Below are 21,148 nucleotides of genomic sequence, written 5' to 3' on the forward strand. Positions count from 1 at the left end.
TCTGGGGGTGAAGCCAGGTGTCATTTCCTCCTCCTCGTGGTGCTGCCAGCTGTGACTGACTCTGGGTTTGTTGTTTCAGATTGTAAAAGCACTAGAACATCTCCACAGCAAGCTCTCTGTGATCCACCGAGGTGAGTGCCAGGCGCCCCCTGCCCTGCTCCCAGCTGGGGCTCCCAAAACTCCCCAGATAAAGTCAGCCTGTGACAGCAGGAATGCTCCCCAGCATCTCCTGACTTCAGCAAAACCCAGGCAGAGGAATGGCTGCTGTTTGCTCCTTAAAATCTGCCTGCTGCTCCTGAAGAGGAGGAGGAGGAAGAGCTGTTTCCCTAAACCCATAATCTAAACCCTAAACCCATGGTGTGCTTCATCACCTGGGTGAAATTCAGCCTTTTTCCCTGACTTTGGGGCAGGCTGTGCCCAGGTTTGTCCCCCAGCTCCATGGCTCTGTGCTGATGTGCAGTGGGAGGGGATGTTGGACCCCTGGTGGCTGCTGAGAATTTGAGATTTTCTGTGCTGCCAGGCTCTGACCCCCAGGAGAAAACTGCACTGACCTGAGGCCATGGAGAAGCTTCCAAAATTAAATTATAGCACTGGGATTGTGGGGGTGGAGTTTGAATAGAATTTCCATCACAGGGTGGAAAATTAGAGTTAAAGCTTTTAGAATATAGTAATATATATAAAGCAAGATGGAGGTTTTAGGGTGGAGGCTGCTCCTTCTTCTTCATTCATCTTCAATTTCTTCTTTCTTCTTCTTCACCTTCTTCTTTCTCCATGGGTTTGGGTGGTTTTGTGTAATTGGATAAAAAAGTCCCCATTGCAGCCATGGGTGGTTGGTTATTGGGTTAAAAGTAAAAATAATTGAGGTGTCATTTCTTAACTGGACAGTTTATCCTTAAAAGACCTTGTTGAGAGAGAGATGGGGCTCCAGTTTTAGTTTGTTGGAGTGAAGCGCTGCAGAACTCAGGGTTTGTGAGACTGTGACATAGATAAGAACTGATAAACATCTGATAAACAAGAAATACCCTCCAGCACATTTAATCCCAACCTTGGGATTAAAAGAAGCAAAGAGTCTGCAATGGAATATTAGAGTTTAAGCTTTTAGACTATAGTAATATATATAAAGTTTTGTACATATAAAATGTATAAATTTTACATCTAAAACTCCACAAGGGATCTCCCTTCCAGCCTCATCCTCCCATCCTCCTTCCCTGAGCTTCCCTGAGTGCAGCAGAGCAGTCTGACACCTAAACCAACCTCAAACCAAATCATAAATCCCCTCCTTAAACTCTTCTAGAGGGTTTCAAAGCTGCCTTGAACACACTCAGAAACAAACCTGCAGTTGCTGTTTGACACCTTTATTTTTAGGAGTAATTTTCAGTTTGTCCTGAGGAGGAAGGAGTGTGTGAGTGCCTGGGAAGCAGCAGGGTTCAGCTGGAGCTGGCAGTGGCACTGGCTCTGCTCTTGCTGTGCCTGGGGCAGAGTTTCTGCCTTGTGCCTCTTGGCTGCTCTGTGTTCCTTGTGCCTTGGCCCAGCACGCCCAGGTGACAGTGACTGTGCTCTGTGTTCCTTCTTGCAGATGTAAAGCCCTCTAACGTGTTGATCAATACGCAGGGGCAGGTGAAAATGTGCGACTTTGGCATCAGCGGGTACCTGGTTGACTCTGTGGCTAAAACCATGGATGCAGGATGCAAACCCTACATGGCTGTAAGTGCAGCAGGCAGAGCAGCAGGAGCCTGGCGGGAAGGAGCAGCAGCTCCTGCCCTGGGGATTCCTTTGGGGAGCCTGTTGTGTTTTCAGGGACCCTCGTGGCAGGGAGGAGTGATGGATCTGACTCCATGTGCACAGCTCATGGGCTGTGTGGGCTGGGCTGGCACCCTGAGAGACCCTCCCTGGGCACGGGCAGGGCACTGAGGGCATCCCCTGCTCACCTGGGCATGGGCAGGGCACTGGGGGCACCCCTGCTGCTCCTCACCCTCCTTTGTGTCTGTTGGCAGCCGGAGAGAATCAACCCAGAGCTGAACCAGAAGGGATACAGCGTCAAATCTGACATCTGGAGCCTGGGCATCACCATGGTACGGCCACCTGGGGGTCACCAGGGTCACTTGGGGGTTGCCAGGGTTACCTGGGGATCACCATGACAGGTTCACCTGGGGCTGCCAGGGCTCTCACCTGAGGATCATCATGGTGGAGTCACCTGGGCATCACCAGGGTCACCTGGGGGCATCACCAGGGCTGTCACCTGGGCATGACCATGGTGGTGTCACCTGGGGATCACCATGGCAGGGTCACCTCGGGGTCACCTGGGCATCCCCAGGGTCACCTGGGGGCATCACCAGAGCTGTCACCTGGGCATGACCATGGTGGTGTCACCTGGGGATCACCATGGCAGGGTCACCTGGGGATAACCATGGTAGTATCACCTGAGGGCTGCCAGGGCTGTCACCTGGGGGGATCACTATGGAAAGGTCATGTGGGCACCACCATCACGTGGGGTCACCTGGGGAGGGATGTCACCAGGGGATCACCCTGGTTGGGTCACCTGTAGCTGCCAGGGCCACCAGGAGGGCTCATTGCGGCTCATGGGTTCATTCTCCTCCCCACAGCGGTACTGCTGGCACAGGGTGGGCAGGGGAGGGGCTCAGGCCGGTGCCCCAGGGTGGAAGGGAGGGAGGAGGAGCTGCTGTGTCAGCTGTGGCTGCTGTGGAGCTGCAGCTGCCGGGAGATGGCAGCATGGGCTAAGGCAGGGTGATGGAGTGCACAGCCTGCGCTGCCTGCACAGAGAGCCCTCCCTGCACTCAGCCACCCACCCTCGGGACAGCAGGGACAGGGGGCATCCCAGGCAGTGTTTGGGGAATCTGTCTGCTCCCAGATTTACCCCTGTGCAGGTTTTTCCCAGGGATTGTGGCAGGGGTGACAGGGTGGCCTGTGGAGCTGCCTGGGCTCTTCCTGCCTCTCCTGTGTGCTGGAGGAGGATAGCAAAGTGCTGTGGTGAGGAAGTCATGGAATCCCAGAATGTTCTGTGTTGGAAGGGGCCTTAAAGATCATCCCATTCCACCTCCTGCCATGGGCAGCAACACATTCTACTGCCCCAGGCTGCTCCAACCCTGTCCAGCCTCACCTTGGGCACTTCCAGAGAGCCAGGGGCAGCCACAGCTGCTCTGGGCACCCTGTGCCTCACCACCCTCACAGGCAACAATTCCCTCCTAATATCTTCTGATCCCCTTCTGATCTATATTTCTCTTTTACTTCCAAACAAATCCCCCTTGCTCCATCACTGTCTGCCCATGTAAGAAGTCCCTCTGACTCTTTTCTGGAATCCTCCTTTAGGCACTGCCTAAATCTCCAGGTTGAACAACCCCAATTGTGTGGAGCCACAAAACCACCCTCTGGGTGGACATGGGGCCATCCCAAACCCATGGGGTGGGTGGGTGGCTGTGGGGTGTCCCCCTTCCTATCAGGGTCATCCCAAACCCCATGGGTGGGTGGCTGTGGGGTTTGTCCCCTCCTGATGGGGCCATCCCAAGCCCCTGGGCTGGATGGCTGTGAGGTGTCCCCTCCTGATGGGGCCGTCCCAAACCTGTGGGGTTGGTGGCTGTGAGGTGTCCCCTGCTGATGGGGCCATCCCAAGCCCCTGGGCTGGATGGCTGTGGGTTTGTCCCCTCCTGATGGGGCCATCCCAGACCCATGGGTTGGTGGCTGTGGGGTTTGTCCCCTCCTGAGTGCCCTGTGTATTGCAGATCGAGCTGGCCATCCTGCGCTTCCCCTACGACTCCTGGGGCACCCCGTTCCAGCAGCTGAAGCAGGTGGTGGAGGAGCCCTCCCCACAGCTCCCAGCAGAGAGGTTCTCAGCAGAGTTCGTCGATTTTACCTCGCAATGGTAAAAGTTCCCCTCTTCTCCCTCTCTTTCCCTGGCCCTGCTCACCCTCACAGGCAGCTCTGAGCTGTTCTGGGCAGGACATTCCCTGTGCCCTTGTGCTTGGCACACAGCAGGGCTGGGGGTCTGTCTGAGGGGCAGGAGGGGACACAGGAGGTTTGGGAGGGGCAATGGGGGGTTTAGGAGGGGACACAGGGGGTTTAGGAGGGGTCACAGGGAGTTTAGGATGGGGACACAGGGGGTTTGGGAGGGGACACAGGGTTTAGGAGTCTCCTGGCTCTGATTGCCCCCATGCCAGCAGCACAGGGTGCCACACACAGCCCCAGTGACCCCAAACTGTGCCACACACAGTCCCATCCCAATGATCCCAAACTGTGACACACACAGCCCCAACCCCAATTAACACAGTGTGCCACACACAGCCCCATCCCAATCCCCCCAAACTGAGCACAGCCCCATCCCAATGTCCCCAGACTGTGTGCCTGCAGGAGGACACAGCTCTGAGGGCAGGTTTTGCCCCATGCTGGCCCCTCTGCCCGGTCTCTGTCCCTCTCCTGGGGCCCTGGGGCTGCTGCTGTGCTTTCCCCAGCCCTGGCAGCAGCAGCAGCAGCAGCAGCAGCAGCAGGATTTGGCTGTGCTGCAGGACAGGGCTGGAGCAGCCCTGCACAGGGGGCTCAGGCAGCCCCTGCCCTGGGCTGGGTGTTCCAGGCAGGCCCAGCAGTGCCAGGCTGGCCACAAAGGGTGGCAGATGGACAAACAGAAATGTGAGACTGTCCTGAGCTGCCAGCACCAGGGCTGTGCTGTGCCCCAGAAGGGAACTGTCAGCTGCTGCTGCCTGGGGACTCTCAGTACCCACGTTTGGATTCCTCAGAGTCCTGTTCCAGCCTGTTTTCATGTCCCTGGCTCCACCTGCTCAGTTCCTGCCCTATGCTGTGACCGTGCTCACAGGGGTCTGAGGATGAGGGAAGAGATGAGAATGTTGACTCCATGTTTCAGAAGGCTTGATTTATTATTTTATGATATATATTATATTAAAACTATGCTGAAAGAATAGAAGAAAGGATTTCATCAGAAGGCTTGCTAAGAATAGAATAGGAAAGAATGATAACAAAGGCTTGTGGCTCGGACAGAGAATCCGAGCCAGCTGACGGTGATTGGCCATTAATTAGAAACAACCACATGAGACCAATCCCAGATGCACCTGTTGCATTCCACAGCAGCAGATAATCAATGTTTACATTTTGTTCCTGAGGCCTCTCAGCTTCTCAGGAGGAAAAAATCCTAAGGAACGGGTTTTCCATGAAAGATGTGTGTGGCACCACGCTGGGGAATCCCTGCCATGCCCGCTGTGCCCTGGCTCTGGGGGAGCTGCCTTGGAAAATCCCTCCCACAAGGTGCCCCCCGTTCTTGCCAAGCCCACGCTGAGGATTTGGAGCAGCTGCTGTTCCTCCAACAGTGCTGCTGGCTCTGCTGCTTCCCTGCTTGTGCCAGCCAGGCTGCTCCTCTCTGGGGATTTGCTTTTCCAAGCCCTGTGTCCTGCAGCTCAGGCTGTGGCTGCTTTAGGAGTTACATCCACAGCCACTCTGGTGATTCCTGTCTCTGCAAATCCTGTCCTCCAGGGTCACTGGAGATCCCTGACTGCCAGCAGAGTGGCCTGGGCTTGGAATGGTGAACTTTGCACCAGTTTTGTGCAAGGAACTGGAATGGTGAACTTGGAATGGTGAACTTTGCACCAGTTTTGTGCAAGGAACTGGAATGGTGAACTTGGAATGGTGAACTTTGCACCAGTTTTATGCAAAGAACTTGGAATGGTGAACTTGGAATGGTGAACTTTGCACCAGTTTTGTATTATTGGAGTCTGGGAATTCCTTCTGACACCAAACCAGGTCACAGCCACTCTATGTATCAAGGCTGGTTTAGGATTGTGTTTATCCATTTGCTGCCTGAAGTCTGATCAGCTGTAAGCACTGCAGGAAGGTCCCTGGGATATCTGAGTCAGGATCACATCCCAATATAACTCTTCATTCCTGAAAATTCACACTGATTTCAGTAACTTATCACCAGATTTCCTGCTATTAGTAACCTGGGCATGAATTGGTTTTGTGGAGGGTCTAAATTAAGAGAATTGCACCAAATCTAGACGCAGCTAACCTTCAAATTCACCTTGCCTTGGCTGGGAGGATGTGACACATCCCGAACCTTCGGGCCGGCGATATTGGCACGTACGGGCCCCGGGTTCCTCTGTTCATTCACAACATGACACTAAACACGAGCCCTCTACACACAGCAAGCAGGAAATATCTATTCAGTGTGTGTCCTCTGCTTCCTCTGGGCCCCAGCAAATCCTAGCAGAGGTTCTCACTTTTGTTTTGCTCAGTGTGACACCTTTTCCCCGCCACCGCCGCGTACGTGTGCGAAGATCTTTTCAAGTTGCTCCAAGTTTCTTTCCCCTAAATACACTGCCAGGAAGTGAGTAGAGATTACGTCCTGTCTTTTAAAAAGTTATTTTCTGCTGGAGGGAAACCAAAATAACTTCCAGCTACAACCCTCCAGGGCCATCTGTTGTAGGAGAGGAGAAGAAAAGGATGTCCCATGGAAGCGTCCCCGCTGATAACGGCGCGGTGATAAACAAACAGCTGGGCACGTGCTCTGCAGCCACTCAGTCACTGCTCCCAGGCACAGCTCAGAGCCTGAATCCCTCCCTGAGCCGCTGGCCTGTGGAGAGCACCCAAACTCCCAGTTGTGCCAGCATAAATCAGTGTTTTTGTGGTGGTTTTGGTGGCTCCAGGTCTCTCGGTGGACCTTGAGCTCTTGTACCCAGCACTGTCACTGTCCTCAAGGCCTAAATTGTTTCCTCAGCTTGGAGGAGTAGCTGAACTTATTCTGCAGAGTCTTTAAACCTTACTTTGTTGTAGGAGAGGAGAAGAAAAGGATGTCCCATGGAAGAATTCCCTGATGATAACAGCACAGTGATAAACAGCTGGGCACGTGCTCTGCAGCCCCTCAGTCACTGCTCCCAGGCACAGCTCAGAGCCTGAATCCCTCCCTGAGCTGCTGGCCTGTGGAGAGCACCCAAACTCCCAGTTGTGCCAGCATAAATCAGCGTTTTGAGTGGTGATTTTGGTGGCTCCAGGTTTCTCGGTGCACCTTGAGCTCTTTTCCCTGTCCTCAACACCTAAACGGTTTCCTCAGCTTGGAGGAGTAGCTGAGCTTACTCTGCAGAGTCTTTGAACCTTACTTTGGTCATGGTGTTGTTTTATTGCAGACAGAATGTCAATTCTAATTTCTTGTTTTCTTTTTTCCCCCCAATTAAAGCTTGAAGAAGAATTCCAAAGAACGGCCAACATACCCAGAGCTTATGGTGAGTGTCACACACCAAGCAGTGTGCTCAGAGCTGGGAAGGATCACAGGAGGTGCTGAAGGCAGAGATTCCAACAGTGATGGTGTTTTGGGCTGCTTTTTTCATAGCAGATGGGAGAATTGTGACACTGGGAGGGTGGCTGCAAAGCAGAGATGCTCTTTGAAATCTCAGCCAGGTGCTTTTCCACCTATTTTGGAAATCAAGGGAGAGAAGTCGTGTTAAAGCGGGTCATGGACAAGAATGAGGCTGTGAAAAATCAGTTAGTGAGGCTCAAATCCTTTGTGTGATCAGCTCAAACCCCTCAGTGTGCCACAGATGTCCCCAAGAGCTGCAGGAGCCCGGTGGCCAGAGGGGCTTTGCTGCCCTGGTGCTTTGGAGAGGAGCATTTTTGGACAGAATAATTCCTGGATGTTGGGGACAGGGATGAGTCTGTGACTAATGATTCCAGTTATTGAATTTCATCTGCTGCCTAGAGACTGTTTACTGGGAGGGATCACTGAGGAGTAACCAAGGAGGAAAATGCCAATAAAGGCTGGTGACAGGGGAAATGCAGGGCACGGCTCTGGGCTGCAGCTGGCCAGAACAGATTTTTCTGCTTGGGCTCCACAGCTTCATGGCCTCCCCTTCTCCCCTGCCTTTCTGGTGCTCCTGAAAGCTGGCAAAAAGCAGGAGAGCTCAGGAAGATGGTGCTTCACTCCTCCTTTATAACTCTCACACAGTTCACAGCTTTCTAAAGGGGCCTGAATTTGTTATTTCTGAAGACCCTGACCCTGCATTCCCACCCCTGTCCAGTCTCAGTGCCAGGGTCACCTGGATTAAGGGTGGAAGGTTCTGAGGGGTTTCTTTAGGCACTCCTATTCCCTACCCCACAATTTTTGGGATGTACATTCACCCTCCAGAGGGTCAGACCCCCACACCTCACACCTCCTGCTCAGAGGGCAGAAGGGGCAGGCTTAAGGTGATTTTTACCTGCCAGTCATGCTGGAAATCCACAACCCTGACTTGTAAGCAGTGAATAATTCCCGTGGCTTTTGGTGCTGGGCCTGTAATGCAATTAAACTATAAATAGATGTGATTGACACACAGCTTGGTTTCAAACAAAGAGAAGCCTGAGATTTATGCCTTTTTTTAAAAAAACTTTATTTTTTGGGGGCTATATCATTGAATAAATCCATCTGTATATTTTAAGCAAACTTCTGAGCTTTGCCAAATGGCCTTTTATCAAGAAAGGTTCGGTGGAGCAGCTCTGTCTGCTGCAGCATTAATTCCCATTGGCAAGGGAGTGCATTTCTATTGAATTAGGTTCTTGGATCACCCCTGCAGAGTACCTCAATGCTGTGGTATTTTATGGCTGACATGGATGTTGTGAGGTCCTGTGGTTGAGGGCTGCTGTTCTGTTGGGGTTTTTTCCTCTCTCTTACAGCATTAAGTTGTGGTGCTGGATTGGAGTTGTCATTTAGACCAAGGCTGCTCCTTTGCTTTCCTGTGGAATTGAGGTTTCTCATGGAAAATGTGACTCTGTGCTATCTTGAGCATCAGGAAAGCTGATAGGGGGGGCTTAATTTCATTAAAAAACCCCTTTTCCAGGTGAAGTGGAGCATGAAATTACTGCAGGAGTGGTGGTCTGCACTCCCTGCCTGGCACAGGGCTCTGTGCCAGCCTCAGGGGCATTGCTGCCACCCCTGGCACGTTTTGGGTGTTTCCAGGCTCTGGTGGTTGTGCTTTGGGTGTCACTTCAGTGGGTGTTGTTGGGAAGGGTGGAAGTTTGACAGGAAAGTCTCACAGATCTGTGTGCTTAGCAGAAAGATTTTTGAATGTAGAATCTGAAGAAGGAATAGAAATGAAAGCAAGTTTTGATATAGAAGAATTGCTGAGCCAGTCTTACTGGATAACCAAGGATCCAAAGGGTATTTTATGTTAGTTAGAAGGGGTTTTTATGGCTTAGAGCAAAGGATAAACCCACCCCAAACAAGAAGATGTTTTTACCAAGCAGAAAGAGAGCACAGGCAAACAAGTCAGCAAAGCTGCAAGTAGAAAAAAAATCTCAGAATTTTCCACTGCAAGAAAACTGAGAAACAACTTCTAGCTTAAACTGTAATGTACTAACTTTAGTGATTGGAGAACAGTAACATGAATATGGTAATTACAGTAGTTATGATAGGCTATAGATAAAAGTTAAGGTATAGATTGGTTCTGCTGTATTGAGATGCTCAGCAAAGAAAAGTTTATAATGCATTGTAACCTAAAGAAAAGTTTATAATGCACTGTAACCCTTGAGCTTTGACATGAAAAATGCTTGGTCCTAGCAGTGTTTCATCCCACCTGCTCTGCCACCTTTGGTTTGCATTACTAGGGTAACATGAAGCAAAATGTGTCTAATTAATTATTAGGCAGGCAAAGCCATGAAGCATGGCTTCTTGTCTTTTGTAACCAAAAGAAAAGTCTATAATGCATTGTAACCAAAACCAAAGGGTCTCCAGGCAGCTGTAGGCACAGCTCTGTCACCCACCACCTGGGGCTGCTGTGACATCTTGGATGGAATAAACTGCATTTTATATACAATAAATTGCATTTTGGAGAGCCCCTGGGGTCCCACATCCCTCATTCAGGCTCTTACAGGCTGTAAAAGCAGGGATGTCATGCTGGGATAGTAACAAGGCATTGGGGTCACCTCAGAGTTACTCAGGACACTTCAATTCCTGTCACTGTCTGACCTAGGGAGACCTTAAGTTTTGCCTGGATCTTTGCCCCAGCCCATTCCAGCCCTGTTTCCCACATAATTGTGCTTCCTCTTCCTTACTGGAGTGTCTTTGGATCTCTTCCCAGCCACTCTGAGCTGCCTCATCTTATTCCCTGGGTGACTTTCCACTCGAGCCCACCTTGAAAATTCTCTTTGCTTTGCTCTTCTTCTTCTCCCTCCACCTGGCCACTGCCAACAAACAGCCAGTGCTCAGGAGCTGAGGGGCAGCTTGGAAAAACCCTGGAAACCCCAAATTACCTTTAAAAATTTGAAATGAGAGGGTTGGAAATCAAACCCTTGTACAGAACAGAGATCACTGTGAGCCCTGCAGGGCCTTTTGGTTCTCTCTGACCCCCTCCATACAAATAAATCCAATTATCTGCCGGGACAGTGGGTGCCAGGCAGGATTTTGGGGGTTTTCAGGTGGGATCTCAGCTTGGTGTGTGTCTGAACCAACCAAACTGAATTTCTGCTCCTGGTGGAGAGGGGTTGTGTTGCTCTGGGAGGATTTGGTTGTGTTTTTCCACCTCACCCAGGTTTGGGGAGCATCCAGGCTGCTCCAGCTGGATGGGTAACCGTGGTTTGGGAGATGTTTTGGGGCACATTGAGAAGGTTTTCTAAGCCTCCCCTTCCTTCCAGAGCTGCCCACTCAGCCCTGCCAGCCAGGTTTGGGGGGAATCCAGGGGGGCATCACAATTCCATGGAGCAGCCCTCGTGCTCCCTGACTTGCTGTAAAAACCCAATATTGTGCTGCTAAGGACAAAACCTTCTTCACTGTCTAGAGGATTGTCTGAAAAGCTTTTATGCTCATTGTGGTGAATAATAAACTTTGCTTTTTTTTTTTTTTGTTTTTTTTTTCTCTCTCTTTGCTTTCCCAGCAACATCCTTTCTTCACCCTGCACGAATCCAAAGAGACAGACGTCGCCTCTTTTGTCAAGCTCATCCTGGGAGACTGAGAACTGGACTTGGGGAAGAATTGCCCTTCTGTGGACTGGTGGGTGCAGGGGAGGGCCACGTGGCAGGACTTGTCATGGAAGCACCAACAGAAAGTGGGTTTGTTTTGCTTTGGTTTGGTTTTATTCTGAGAAACCCCCGCCCTGCCTGAGTTTTTTGAAAGGGTTCTTTGGTATCCATAGTGACATAGAACGAGCTGGTTAGTGGGAATGAATTTTAATAAGGTTGGTAACCTTAAAACAAAAAACAAAACAAAACAACAACAACAAAAATTTTTTTTTGAATGAGTGATTTACATATTTAATGAGGTTCCTCTTCCTAACTTGCTCCTCATCCCCCTTCCCTTCCCCCTGAACCAGAATTTGCTTTGTCATGGTAATAGGTGCTATGGTAGTCATGAAGTTGTATGTAGATTTATATTTTGTCCCTTCCATTATTTTAATATTTATGTTAAGTGCTTGATGGAATAGATTTCTGTTTTATATGAGGATGAGTGCGTGGTGATGATGATGATGATGATGATGGTGATGCAAAATGAGGCCACAGCAAGCAGCACTTGTGGGGCTTTGCTGGGGAAGAGGTGTCCGAGGAGAGGAGAGAGCAGAGGAGAAGTGTCCCTGTTGTGGAGTATATTTAATGTGCATCATAAAAGGAATTGATGAGCAAGACCTGCAGCTCAGCTGCTCGAGCTGTGCCAGGGAGGAAGGCCCTGGAGTCCCCTGTGTCACCTCCTGGTGTCCCCTGTGTCACCTGCAGACACACACATGAGTCCAGCTGGTGCTTCCAGCCCCGTCGCAGCCCTGCCCTGCTGGGGAGGCCGGCTGGGAGCTCTGGGAGTGCCTGGGACAGTGTCTGGGACAAGAGGAGGGGAGGAAGGAAGGAGGCTGTCGGAGAAGTTGCACAAAGAGGAGGAGGAGGAGGAGGAGGAGGAGGAGGAGGAGGAGGAGGAGGAGGCTGCCCTGGGCCGTGCCCGCCTGCCCAGCAGCGTTGCAGTGCCCGAGGCTCCCTTGGGCTGGGGATGAGCTGCTTTGGGCCTCAGTGGGAGCTCCTCTGAGCTCTGGGGGTGGGACAGGGTCACAGGGTGCAGGGTGTGACACCCCCAAAGAATGGGGGGGTTCAGTGCTGCTTTCCAGGGCTCCTGGCACTGCTTTGGCAGCAATCCCTCCCTGCTTGCCCACGGGGTCTGGGAGGGCCAGCGCTGCCAGGAGCCCCTGCTGGCACCTGCATTGGGCTGTGTCCAGCCCCAGATGGGCTCTACAGCAGCACTGGGCTCTACAGCAGCTCTGGGCTCTGCCCTGGCTGCACGAGGGAGCTGCAGCCTGGGAAACCACACAGGGACACCACAGCCCACCCTGCCCAGGAGCTCCCTGCTGCTGGCCAGGTCCCTGCTGCAAGCCAGGGCCAGGAGAAGGAGGCTGCTGAGGTGGGAGAGGAGCTGGAGGTGCCTCTGCCCTGGGGTCAGTCACCGTGTGGAGCAGGGGGCACTGTGGGTGTTGCTGAGCCTGGAGTGAGGTGCTGGCTCCAGGTTAACGCTGCTTTGAGCCACAGCTGCCTGAGCTCCTCTGCCTTTGCCCTGGCTCCTTCCCCAGCCCTGCAGTGGGGCCTGCCTGTGCATCTGGGGGGCTGCACAAGTGCCTCGAGCCCCTGCACGCGCTTCCGTCCCCACCCTGGCTGGGGCACAGCCCCTCGGAGCCAGGTGTGAGCAGAAACACCCTGCCCTGCAGTGGTGGAGCTGTGCAGGGTGTCATGGAGCCCTGCTCTGCAGTGCTGAACCTGTGCACAATGTCACTGAGCCTGTGCACAATGTCACTGAGCCTGTGCAGGTGTCATTTAACCCTGCTCTGCAGTGCTAAACCTCTGCAGGTCACTGAACCTGTTCACAATGTCACTGACCCTGCCCAGGTGTCACTGAATGTGTGCAAGTGTCACTGACCCTGTGCAGGTGTCATTTCACCCTCTCTGCCAGGGTAGCAGCTCCATTCTCTGCTGGTGCAGGCTGGAACAGTCTGAGGGGATTTTGGGAAGGAATCCTCTGTCAGGGCAGCGTTCAGTTCCCCTGCAGGGCTGTGGGGTGGGGACGTGCCAACCCTTCAGAGAGGCACACAGTGACACTGCCAGTGCCTGGGCTGCCACTGTCACTGCCGCTGCCACCACAGGCTGGGCTGGCACTGTCACCTCAGGCTGGGTGCCTGGGCTGGCACCGTCACTAACAGGCAGGGCATCGTTTCTGTGATTTCTCACTGCTGGTGCAGAGCAGGGGCTCGCAGAGGGCTGGCAGCAATCAGGGTGCCATTCCCAGGTCACTGGGGCTTTGGGGAGGAGGAGGAGGAGGTTCCCCTTGCTCAGCCCTGCCCAGCCCTCGGGGAAGGACAAGCTCCAGTCTCACCCTGAGCCCAGGGGAACCTTTCAGGTTACATTTTGTGGCGGGTGAAACACGAGGATGTTTTACTTCAGTGTAATTTTAAGAGGCCTGGCCTGGCTCGTGATCTGCCCTCTCATATTCCATGGTGTGTGTGTGTGTTTTTGCTCTCTCTCACTTTCTCAGAGTCACAGAGCTGTTTTGATTGATTGTCCTCAGCTGCAGCTGAAAGTCCAGCCAGCCAGTTTATAGACTTGGTTCCAGCATCAATTCTCACTTTGAAAAACATGACATTTAAAACCACCCTTTGGTTTTCCTACATATGGATCTGATGCTTTTGTTCAAGATTGTTTTTGCTGCTTTCCCCCTGCAATATAAGTCTCATTTGGACACCACATCTCCTTGACCTCAGAGCACCTTCATTTCAGTGCCATGGCAATTGACAGGTTGAATTTATGAGACACTGTCAGGGCTCAGTATTAATAGCAGATATTAATGTCACCAGCGTTTTCCAATGGAGAATTAATGGCAGTGTTGTCTGTAACCCTCTGAAAGGTTCCTCCTGCCTCCACACAGGCCCTGCTTTCTGCTTTCTGCTCTAATCCCTTGGTTTAATGACATTACAACAGGGCACTCAGCAATCTGTTCCCTTCCCTGCTCCTTCTCCATGACTTTGCTCCTTTTCAAGTGGTTTGTGTGAGGCCAGAGTAGGTGTGGAGCTGTCTGAGGGTGGGAGGTGCTGTGAGAGGTGAGGGGAGCTGTCCCTCCATCCTGTGGTGGGCACAGAGCTGTCCTTGCATCCCTGTGGTGGGCACAGAGCTGTCCCTGCATCCCTGTGGTGGGCACAAAGCTGTCCCTGCATCCCTGTGGTGGGCACAAAACTGTCCCTCCATCCCTGTGGTGGGCACAAAGCTTGGCCTGAGCCAGGAATTCCTCTTCAGCTCAGGGAGGAGAGCCAGGGACTCCTGTGTGCCTCAAAAGAGCTGCAGGATGGGTCAGGCTCTTCTCTCTGCTGTTTAATTGGCACCTCTGTGAAGGTGAAAAGCCTTTGGTTGCTGCTCAGGTCTTTGTTTGGCCAAGGAAACCTTTCCTGACTGCCTGGGGATGGAGGATTAGGGATGTTCTTCCCAAAGTGTTGTGTGTTCACACAGCACAGGGATGGAGGGTTAGGGATGTTCTTCACAAAGATTTTCTGTGTTCACACAGCACAGGGTTTGGGACTGCCCCAAACTGGGATTTTTAGAGGAGCAGCTCTCAAATGCCATAAATCTGAAAGAACCCCCAAGGGATTCAGGGAGCAGAGAGAGAGCAAAGCTGTGGGGGCTCAGGCCCAGCTCTGGGTGGGTTTGCAGGGCAGGGAGGCCTCTCCAGGCTGCCACAGGGACCCCAGGTGTGATGTCCCTCCTCTTCCTCCCACTGCACTGCCCCTGCAGTCTCCAGGATGCTGCAGGCCCTGCCATGGTGGAGCTCTGAAGTGTCTCTGGTAGCAAAGATGTTTTCTGGGTCTCCTTTGGACCCTTAAATCTGAAAAAAGGAGCTGGAGGGCATTTTCTGGTTGCTGTTTTGAAGCACCAGGTCCATGCTGCTGCACTGGGTGCAATGCCCATCTCTCCTGGAGTTCTTCCAGGTGGACAAACCTTGACACAGATATCTCTGTACTGTATTTCTCTGCTTTCCCCTGGCTTTTGATGAGCTTACTGCTGACAAAGAGGCAACTCTGACTTGTTAAAGAGGTGAAACTTCATGTCTGGAGGCAGGAGTGTGACACAGGAGGGAGTTGGTGGGTCCCTACTTGAAAAAAATCTCTAAAAAATCTCAATTCTCAGCCCTGCTGCTCCTTGTCCAGGTGGGAAGGGGCTGAGGGCACAGCCTCAGCTGGGATTTCTCCATGCTGGTCTGTACCTGCACATTTCCCTTCTTCCCTCCACGTTCTGGAAGAGGAAATCCTGCTTGGTCAACACAGCATTGCTCCAGTGGCTGCTCTGGTGTGCTTCAGACAAGGTTCCCACCAGCTCCCATGTTTAATAAATCTTTTTAATTCAAAACAACCCCCCAAAAACCAGCCAAGATGCTCCTTTTTTAATTTTTTTTTCCTCTTTCCATCTTGTTCCTGTTAGAGGAACTCTGGGAGCCTGTCTTGGTGCTTTCACTCTTTCACATGCCAAAGATCCCTCTTAGTTATGCTCCTGCCAAACCAGATCTTATATTCTTGCCTCTGAAACCATCCACTTCCCTGCTCCTTGGGGTTCCTTTTGTTGCTGTTGCTTTTTCACTGCATTTCCTGGTGTTTATTGACATGTCTATTGTTGAGCTTCCTGGACACATGCAGCTCTCTTTTTTTGGGATGCAGGGAAAGACAAATAGTTGCCTTCACTTGTGTGCCCCTGCTGCTGGGGAAATACTGTCAGGGCTGTGGTTGCTGCAGATGGGATGGCTCATGGTGAGCTGGGGTCACGGAGGGTGTAAACTGGCACTGCTCCACTGGAACAGAGCCAGTTTGGTCCAGCTGAGAATCTGCCCTGAGTGTCTAAACAGTTGTTACAGACTAGTAAAGATTAATGAGCACAAATCCCCACGGATTAGACATAAAATGGCAATTTTTGCTCATTAATCTTTATTGCCATGTTATGGTTGTGGATGTTAGAGCAGGCTCCTGCCTCTGCTCTGGATGTGCCTGGGGAGAGGGAGGGTGGTCAGCACACCCAGAACACACCAGATGTGCACATTTCGCACCAGATGTGCACGTTTCACACCCTGTGCCCTGCCCCAGGCTCCTGCTTTCCTTGAAAGCAGCAGCAGAGGATGGATCCCAGAGCTGTGCCTGCTCCTCTGGCCTCTGCCTGGCCTGTAAAACCCAGATTGTTTCTGCTGAGAAGGGATCACATCTCCTCGTTAATATTTCAGCTCAGCCTTTGCCGGAGCAGATGGAGAATGTGGAATTTGCCCTGGGAGATCCCCCCTGGATCATGCTGGAGGAGTGGCAGCTCTGTTGAAGGCTGAAAGGACTCTCTGCTCCTTCACACAACCCCACTCCATCAAAACAGAGGCTTTTGGTGATAAATAGGGTCAGACAAAGCTGCATCTCAGATCTGAGGTGTTTGTAGATGAATAAACACAGCCAGGAGCTGCTGGTGCGGTGCTGCAGGCACAAAGGGCCATTGCTGGATAAATGGAAAGGACTCTGAGAGTGCAGTGAGTTTAAGGGTGGATTTAATGGCCTGGGGACAAAATGAGTGCTCTGATCATGATAGCAGATCAGAGCACTCTGCCAGGGAGGAGCAGCAGAGGCAGGACACAGCCTGGCTGCCCTTGCCCTCCCCACATCTTCCTTCAGACCCACATTTGTGGCTCCCACTCATCCCCAGCTCCAGAAAAGGGGAGCAAAATCCTAAAACCCAAAAAGAACCCACAGGGGAAAACCTGCAGGTGACCCAAGGCACGCTGCTGCTGCTGTGTGGCCTTAAAGAAGGGAAAAGCCTGGAGGGTTTTTCCCTTTTTAAAAAAGGAAAAAGCCTGGAGGCCTCTGGAGCTGAGAGAGAAGAGGAGAAGCTTTCAAGGTGGTCTCAACCAGATTAATACTGGAAATCCCAGTGGGTCCCACTCATCCCCAGCTCCAGAAAAGGGGAGCAAAACCTAAAACCCAAAAAGAACCCACAGGGGAAAACCTGCAGGTGACCCAAGCACGCTGCTGCTGCTGTGTGGCCTTAAAAAAAGGGAAAAGCCTGGAGGGTTTTTCCCTTTTTAAAAAAAGGGAAAAGCCTGGAGGTCTCTGGAGCTGAGAGAGAGGAGGGGAAGCTTTCAAGGTGGTCTCAACCAGGCTAATGCTGGAAATCTCCCATTTTCAGGCCAGCAGGAGGAGGGAATTCACCAGGGACAGCCAGGGAGCAGCTGGGGCTGCAGGATGGATGGGGATGGTCTCCCTCTAGGAGAGAACATTCACCCATCTCAGAATGTCCCAGAACACCCAAAAACCTTCAGCATTTTCATGTTTTGGGGTTTTTTTTCAGAGAAAAGTCAGAAAGGGCCAGGAGTCCTTGATTTGTGTCCTTCAGAGCAGCCCTGGGATTGCTGCAGAGCTCTGGGACACCTGACATCCCAGGCACCTTCATATCCTTATTTTCATATCAAAATATTTCTCATTTTTTAAATTTTCATTGGATTTTACTGGCAGCCAGCAGGAAGGGGAAGGGGCCTGCAGTCCATGGAGTGTTTGGGGGAGGAAGGAGCTGCCTGTGCTCTCCAGTTCCCTGCTCCCTGATTCCCCAGCTGGGAATGACCTGCACAGCCACCCTGCAGGAGTTTGTTTGCTGCCTTTTGGGACATCCTGGGCACCTTCATATCTTTATTTTCATGTCAAAATATTTCTCATTTTTTTTATTTTCATGGGCACCTAGCAGGAAGGGGAAGGGGCCTGCAGTCCATGGAGTGTTTGTGGGAGGAAGGAGCTGCCTGTGCTCTCCAGTTCCCTGCTCCCTGATTCCCCAGCTGGGAATGCCCACCCTGCAGGAGTTTGTCCCTTCATTTGCTGCCCTTTGGAGCTGCAGCAGCCCTGCTCTGAGGTGGCTGGGCCAGGATGAGCCCCAATCCCTTCCTTGGGAGGCTCCTGGTGTTTGCAGGACGGGGCCGCGAGGTTCTGCGGGGATAAACCGGGAGAAGTTTGGAAGCGCGGATGGAAATCTCAAAAGCTCAGACATCCTCTGGCCACTTCCAAAGCTGCCTGGTGTTAGCCAGAGCTGAAAAGCCTTCCTAGGAGTTTGATTTCGGGGTATTTTGATCTGTTACTTTCGCTTTTGGGCTTAGCTAAATCCAGGAAACTTGCAGTGGTGTAATTTTTGAATCAAGACTAAACACACCCCAAAGTATTCCTGAACCCATCAGGAAAGCTGCTGCTTGCTTTATCTTCCAGGAATAATTCAGGCCAGCTCAGGCTTGAACTCAGTCTGGTTTTGCCCCTAGATAATGATTGTTTTTGAGGAAATAATGAGAGCAGGCCGTGATCTTTCCAAAAGGCTATGACCTGACACACCAAGCTGTGCCAGGAGGTGGATGGAGATAAATTCAGTGAGAGGGGCCAATGTCTGGAGGCTGGAAGAGCAGCCTGGAGTATCCATGGCCTCCAAAATCTCACACAGACACATTTTCCCCAGGAATTATGGGATGGAGGTGTTGGATTCTGCCATATCTTGGGATTTTTCCCTCTAGCAGAGAACATTCAGCCATCTCGGGGTGTCCCACAACACCCAAAAACCTTCAGCATTTTTTTGGTTTAGTTGGTTTTTTTTTGAGGATGGATACTGTGAAAAGTCAGGAAGGGCCAGCTGTCCTTGATTTGCACAGCCAGGGTGAAGAAATGTGGATTAAGTGCCTGGTAAAAGCCAAAAAAGGTGTTTTTAAAGATGAATCCCAGTCTCTGTCACAGCTGTTGAGCCAGGATCGAATTTTCCCAAATCCAGGTACAGCTGCAGAGCTCTCCATCCGTTTTTAACCCAAATTTATTCCCAGATCCTGCATAAACACCTACAGCATGGACTGTGCCTTCTGGGGGGCTTCTTGCAGGCTTGGGGCTCAAAATCCAGCATCCCCCAAGCCAGGATTTGGCTCTGAATTTTCCCTTTAAAATCCCTGTGTAAAGTGAATTTCCAGGGCTCGGCCGCTGTTTTTATTTTGGTGAATCCAGTGGTTTGTGCTTGGTGAGAGCTGTCCCTGTGCCAGGGGCTGCTGGAAATAGTCACAACATCCAAAAGAGCTGGAATTCTGCATTTTTGAATAGCAATACAACAAGGGGAAGCTGCTAAATGGAGCTTCTTGTAAGCTGGAAATGTGTTGGAGTAAAATTTGTCATTTCTTGTAGGAAAAAAAACCCTAAACAACTCTCTAAAATTGTCCAGAATCTTCAGTTTAAGGAATTACAGTTTTATTGGCAAAGATCCCTGTTTAGCATCAATACATGGGATTTCTAGACTTTCTTTCTTAAGGTGTGAAGTCTGCTTTTTCTGGAGATGGTGGGAAACCTGTAACAACAATATTCCTACATCATTTTGGCTGGGGAAAAAAACCCCAAACACCAAAAAATGAGCAAAAAAAAAAATGGAAAAGCACCCAGATCCCAGTGGTCTGGTGTTGAAGAGGGCACATGAACATGTTAGGAAGGAGAAGACTTTCCAACCTGCTTTAATACAAGTCCTTTTTTACTTTATTTTTAGGATTTTTTTTTACAGTAACATCATTTGGTTGCTTAACTGTGAAAGTCTCTGCTTTTCCATCCCTGTGGAAGGCTGATATTCCTTCTCATGTTCTTGTTATTTATTATTGATCCCTTTCTGGTACAATCCAAGAGGTGCTGAAGGTATCTCCCAGCCTGCCCTGGAGCCATGTGCAGTCCCTGTGGTTTCTCCTACCAGCTGGGATGGCAGTAGACACCTAATTATGATTTTAAATTATATTTATAGCAACTTAGATTATTTTTCGTTTAGTGTCCTGGTTTGCTCTAGAATTAGGGATGGGGATAAGGAATTTTGTTTTTAAAAAATCGTCATTTTTTGGAGTTTTCTTTTAACATCTTGGGGGCTTCTGAAGAAACCTGCTCACTTTTATGTTTTTAGGAGGGAAGAACGAGGTGGGTTTCTTGTTCCTTTGAGAAGGGATTGAGTAGCACCAGGGTTCAGTTTAGCTGGTAAAATGCTCTGTGTCACATCATTAAAACCACCCTGAATTCTGACAAAACAACCACTTTCCACCTGGGAATTTAAATCTGGCTGGTGGCAAACTTGGTTTGTCCAAGGCTCGTGCCAGGCTTTTCTCTGTCAGATTTCCATGGAGTTTGCTGAGCCCTGGGTGCTCAGGCTGGGCCAGGGCAGGGCTGGGGACAGCCAGGTGTCACCTCTGGGGTGGAGGACACCTGGTCCTGCAGAAATAATCCAATCATTCATCTGCAGAAATAATCCAGCATTTCATCTGCAGCTTCCTGTTCTCCAGGGGATGTTGAGGGCAATCCCTGAAGTGTGGGACAGAACCAGGACTGGGGGCTCCAAACCCATCAGGTTTTGTTCTTTTTATTCCCTTTCTCCCCTTGGAAAGGTGCTTCCAAAGCCTCCCCAGCCTTTCTGCTCAAGAATGACAGAATCAGAGAACCACAGAGTCATTTAGGGTGGAAAAACCTTGAAAATCATCGAGTCCAGCCAAAAACTCAGCGCTGCCAAGGCCACCACTAGCCCATGTCCCCAAGTGCCACATGGCCACATTTGAAGCCCTTCCCTGGTGCAGCTGTTTTCAGGCAGCTCACACTGCTTCTCTGGTTTGTTTTCTTTCCCCAAACGTATAAGAAACGTTGGGTAGCAGAATGTGGAATTGATTAGAAGTTCATAAAGCAGGGACCTCAGAAGGATGTGGGTATAAATGCTTTTCAGGCATCCGAGGTGAACTTTAAATGGAGCTTTGGCCCTCATTTGCTTTCTGCTTTTCAAAAACCATTTATGAGAAAGTGGAGCTGTCAAAGCCATGCATGAACTTTGCCTTCTTGCAAATAACTTGTCTCAAAAGTAAATTGTCCAAATGCACAAGAAACTTGTCTCAAAGTGAATCCAGTAGCTCTACAAAGCTGGAATTGTGTGCATTAGAAGGGTGTGAGAGGTGTGTGTGTGTGTGAGTGTGTGTGAGCATGTGTTGTGCAGGGAGTAACTCAACCATTTTGAGATTTACAAAAACACAATGCAAGTGCTTTTAGAAAAAAAAAAAATAAAAAAAGAAAGGCAGTGTAAAATATTTATTTCTTGGCAGAAGTACATCAGACCACATCTCCCATCCTTCTTTTAATTGCGTGGTGTTTGTTTGTGTTGTCTCAGGCTTTGCTGGTTTCCTCTG

The 21,148-nt window shown here is 50.7% G+C and overlaps 1 protein-coding gene across 1 annotated transcript in view; it reads left to right on the plus strand.

The window, feature by feature from the left end:
* MAP2K6 (mitogen-activated protein kinase kinase 6) overlaps positions 1-21,066 on the plus strand; it is a 51,069-nt gene extending 30,003 nt beyond the window's left edge. The window contains exons 7-12 of the mRNA XM_074555017.1: positions 80-131; positions 1,577-1,704; positions 1,995-2,072; positions 3,738-3,877; positions 7,190-7,235; positions 10,854-21,066. Of these exons, the coding sequence (XP_074411118.1) occupies positions 80-131; positions 1,577-1,704; positions 1,995-2,072; positions 3,738-3,877; positions 7,190-7,235; positions 10,854-10,931 (522 nt within the window). The 3' untranslated portion in view covers positions 10,932-21,066. The remainder of the gene's footprint in view (positions 1-79; positions 132-1,576; positions 1,705-1,994; positions 2,073-3,737; positions 3,878-7,189; positions 7,236-10,853) is intronic.
* The last annotated feature ends 82 nt before the right edge of the window (positions 21,067-21,148 follow it).

The sequence above is a fragment of the Zonotrichia albicollis genome, chromosome 19, assembly GCF_047830755.1.
Source record: "Zonotrichia albicollis isolate bZonAlb1 chromosome 19, bZonAlb1.hap1, whole genome shotgun sequence".
NCBI classification, from domain to species: Eukaryota; Metazoa; Chordata; class Aves; order Passeriformes; family Passerellidae; genus Zonotrichia; species Zonotrichia albicollis.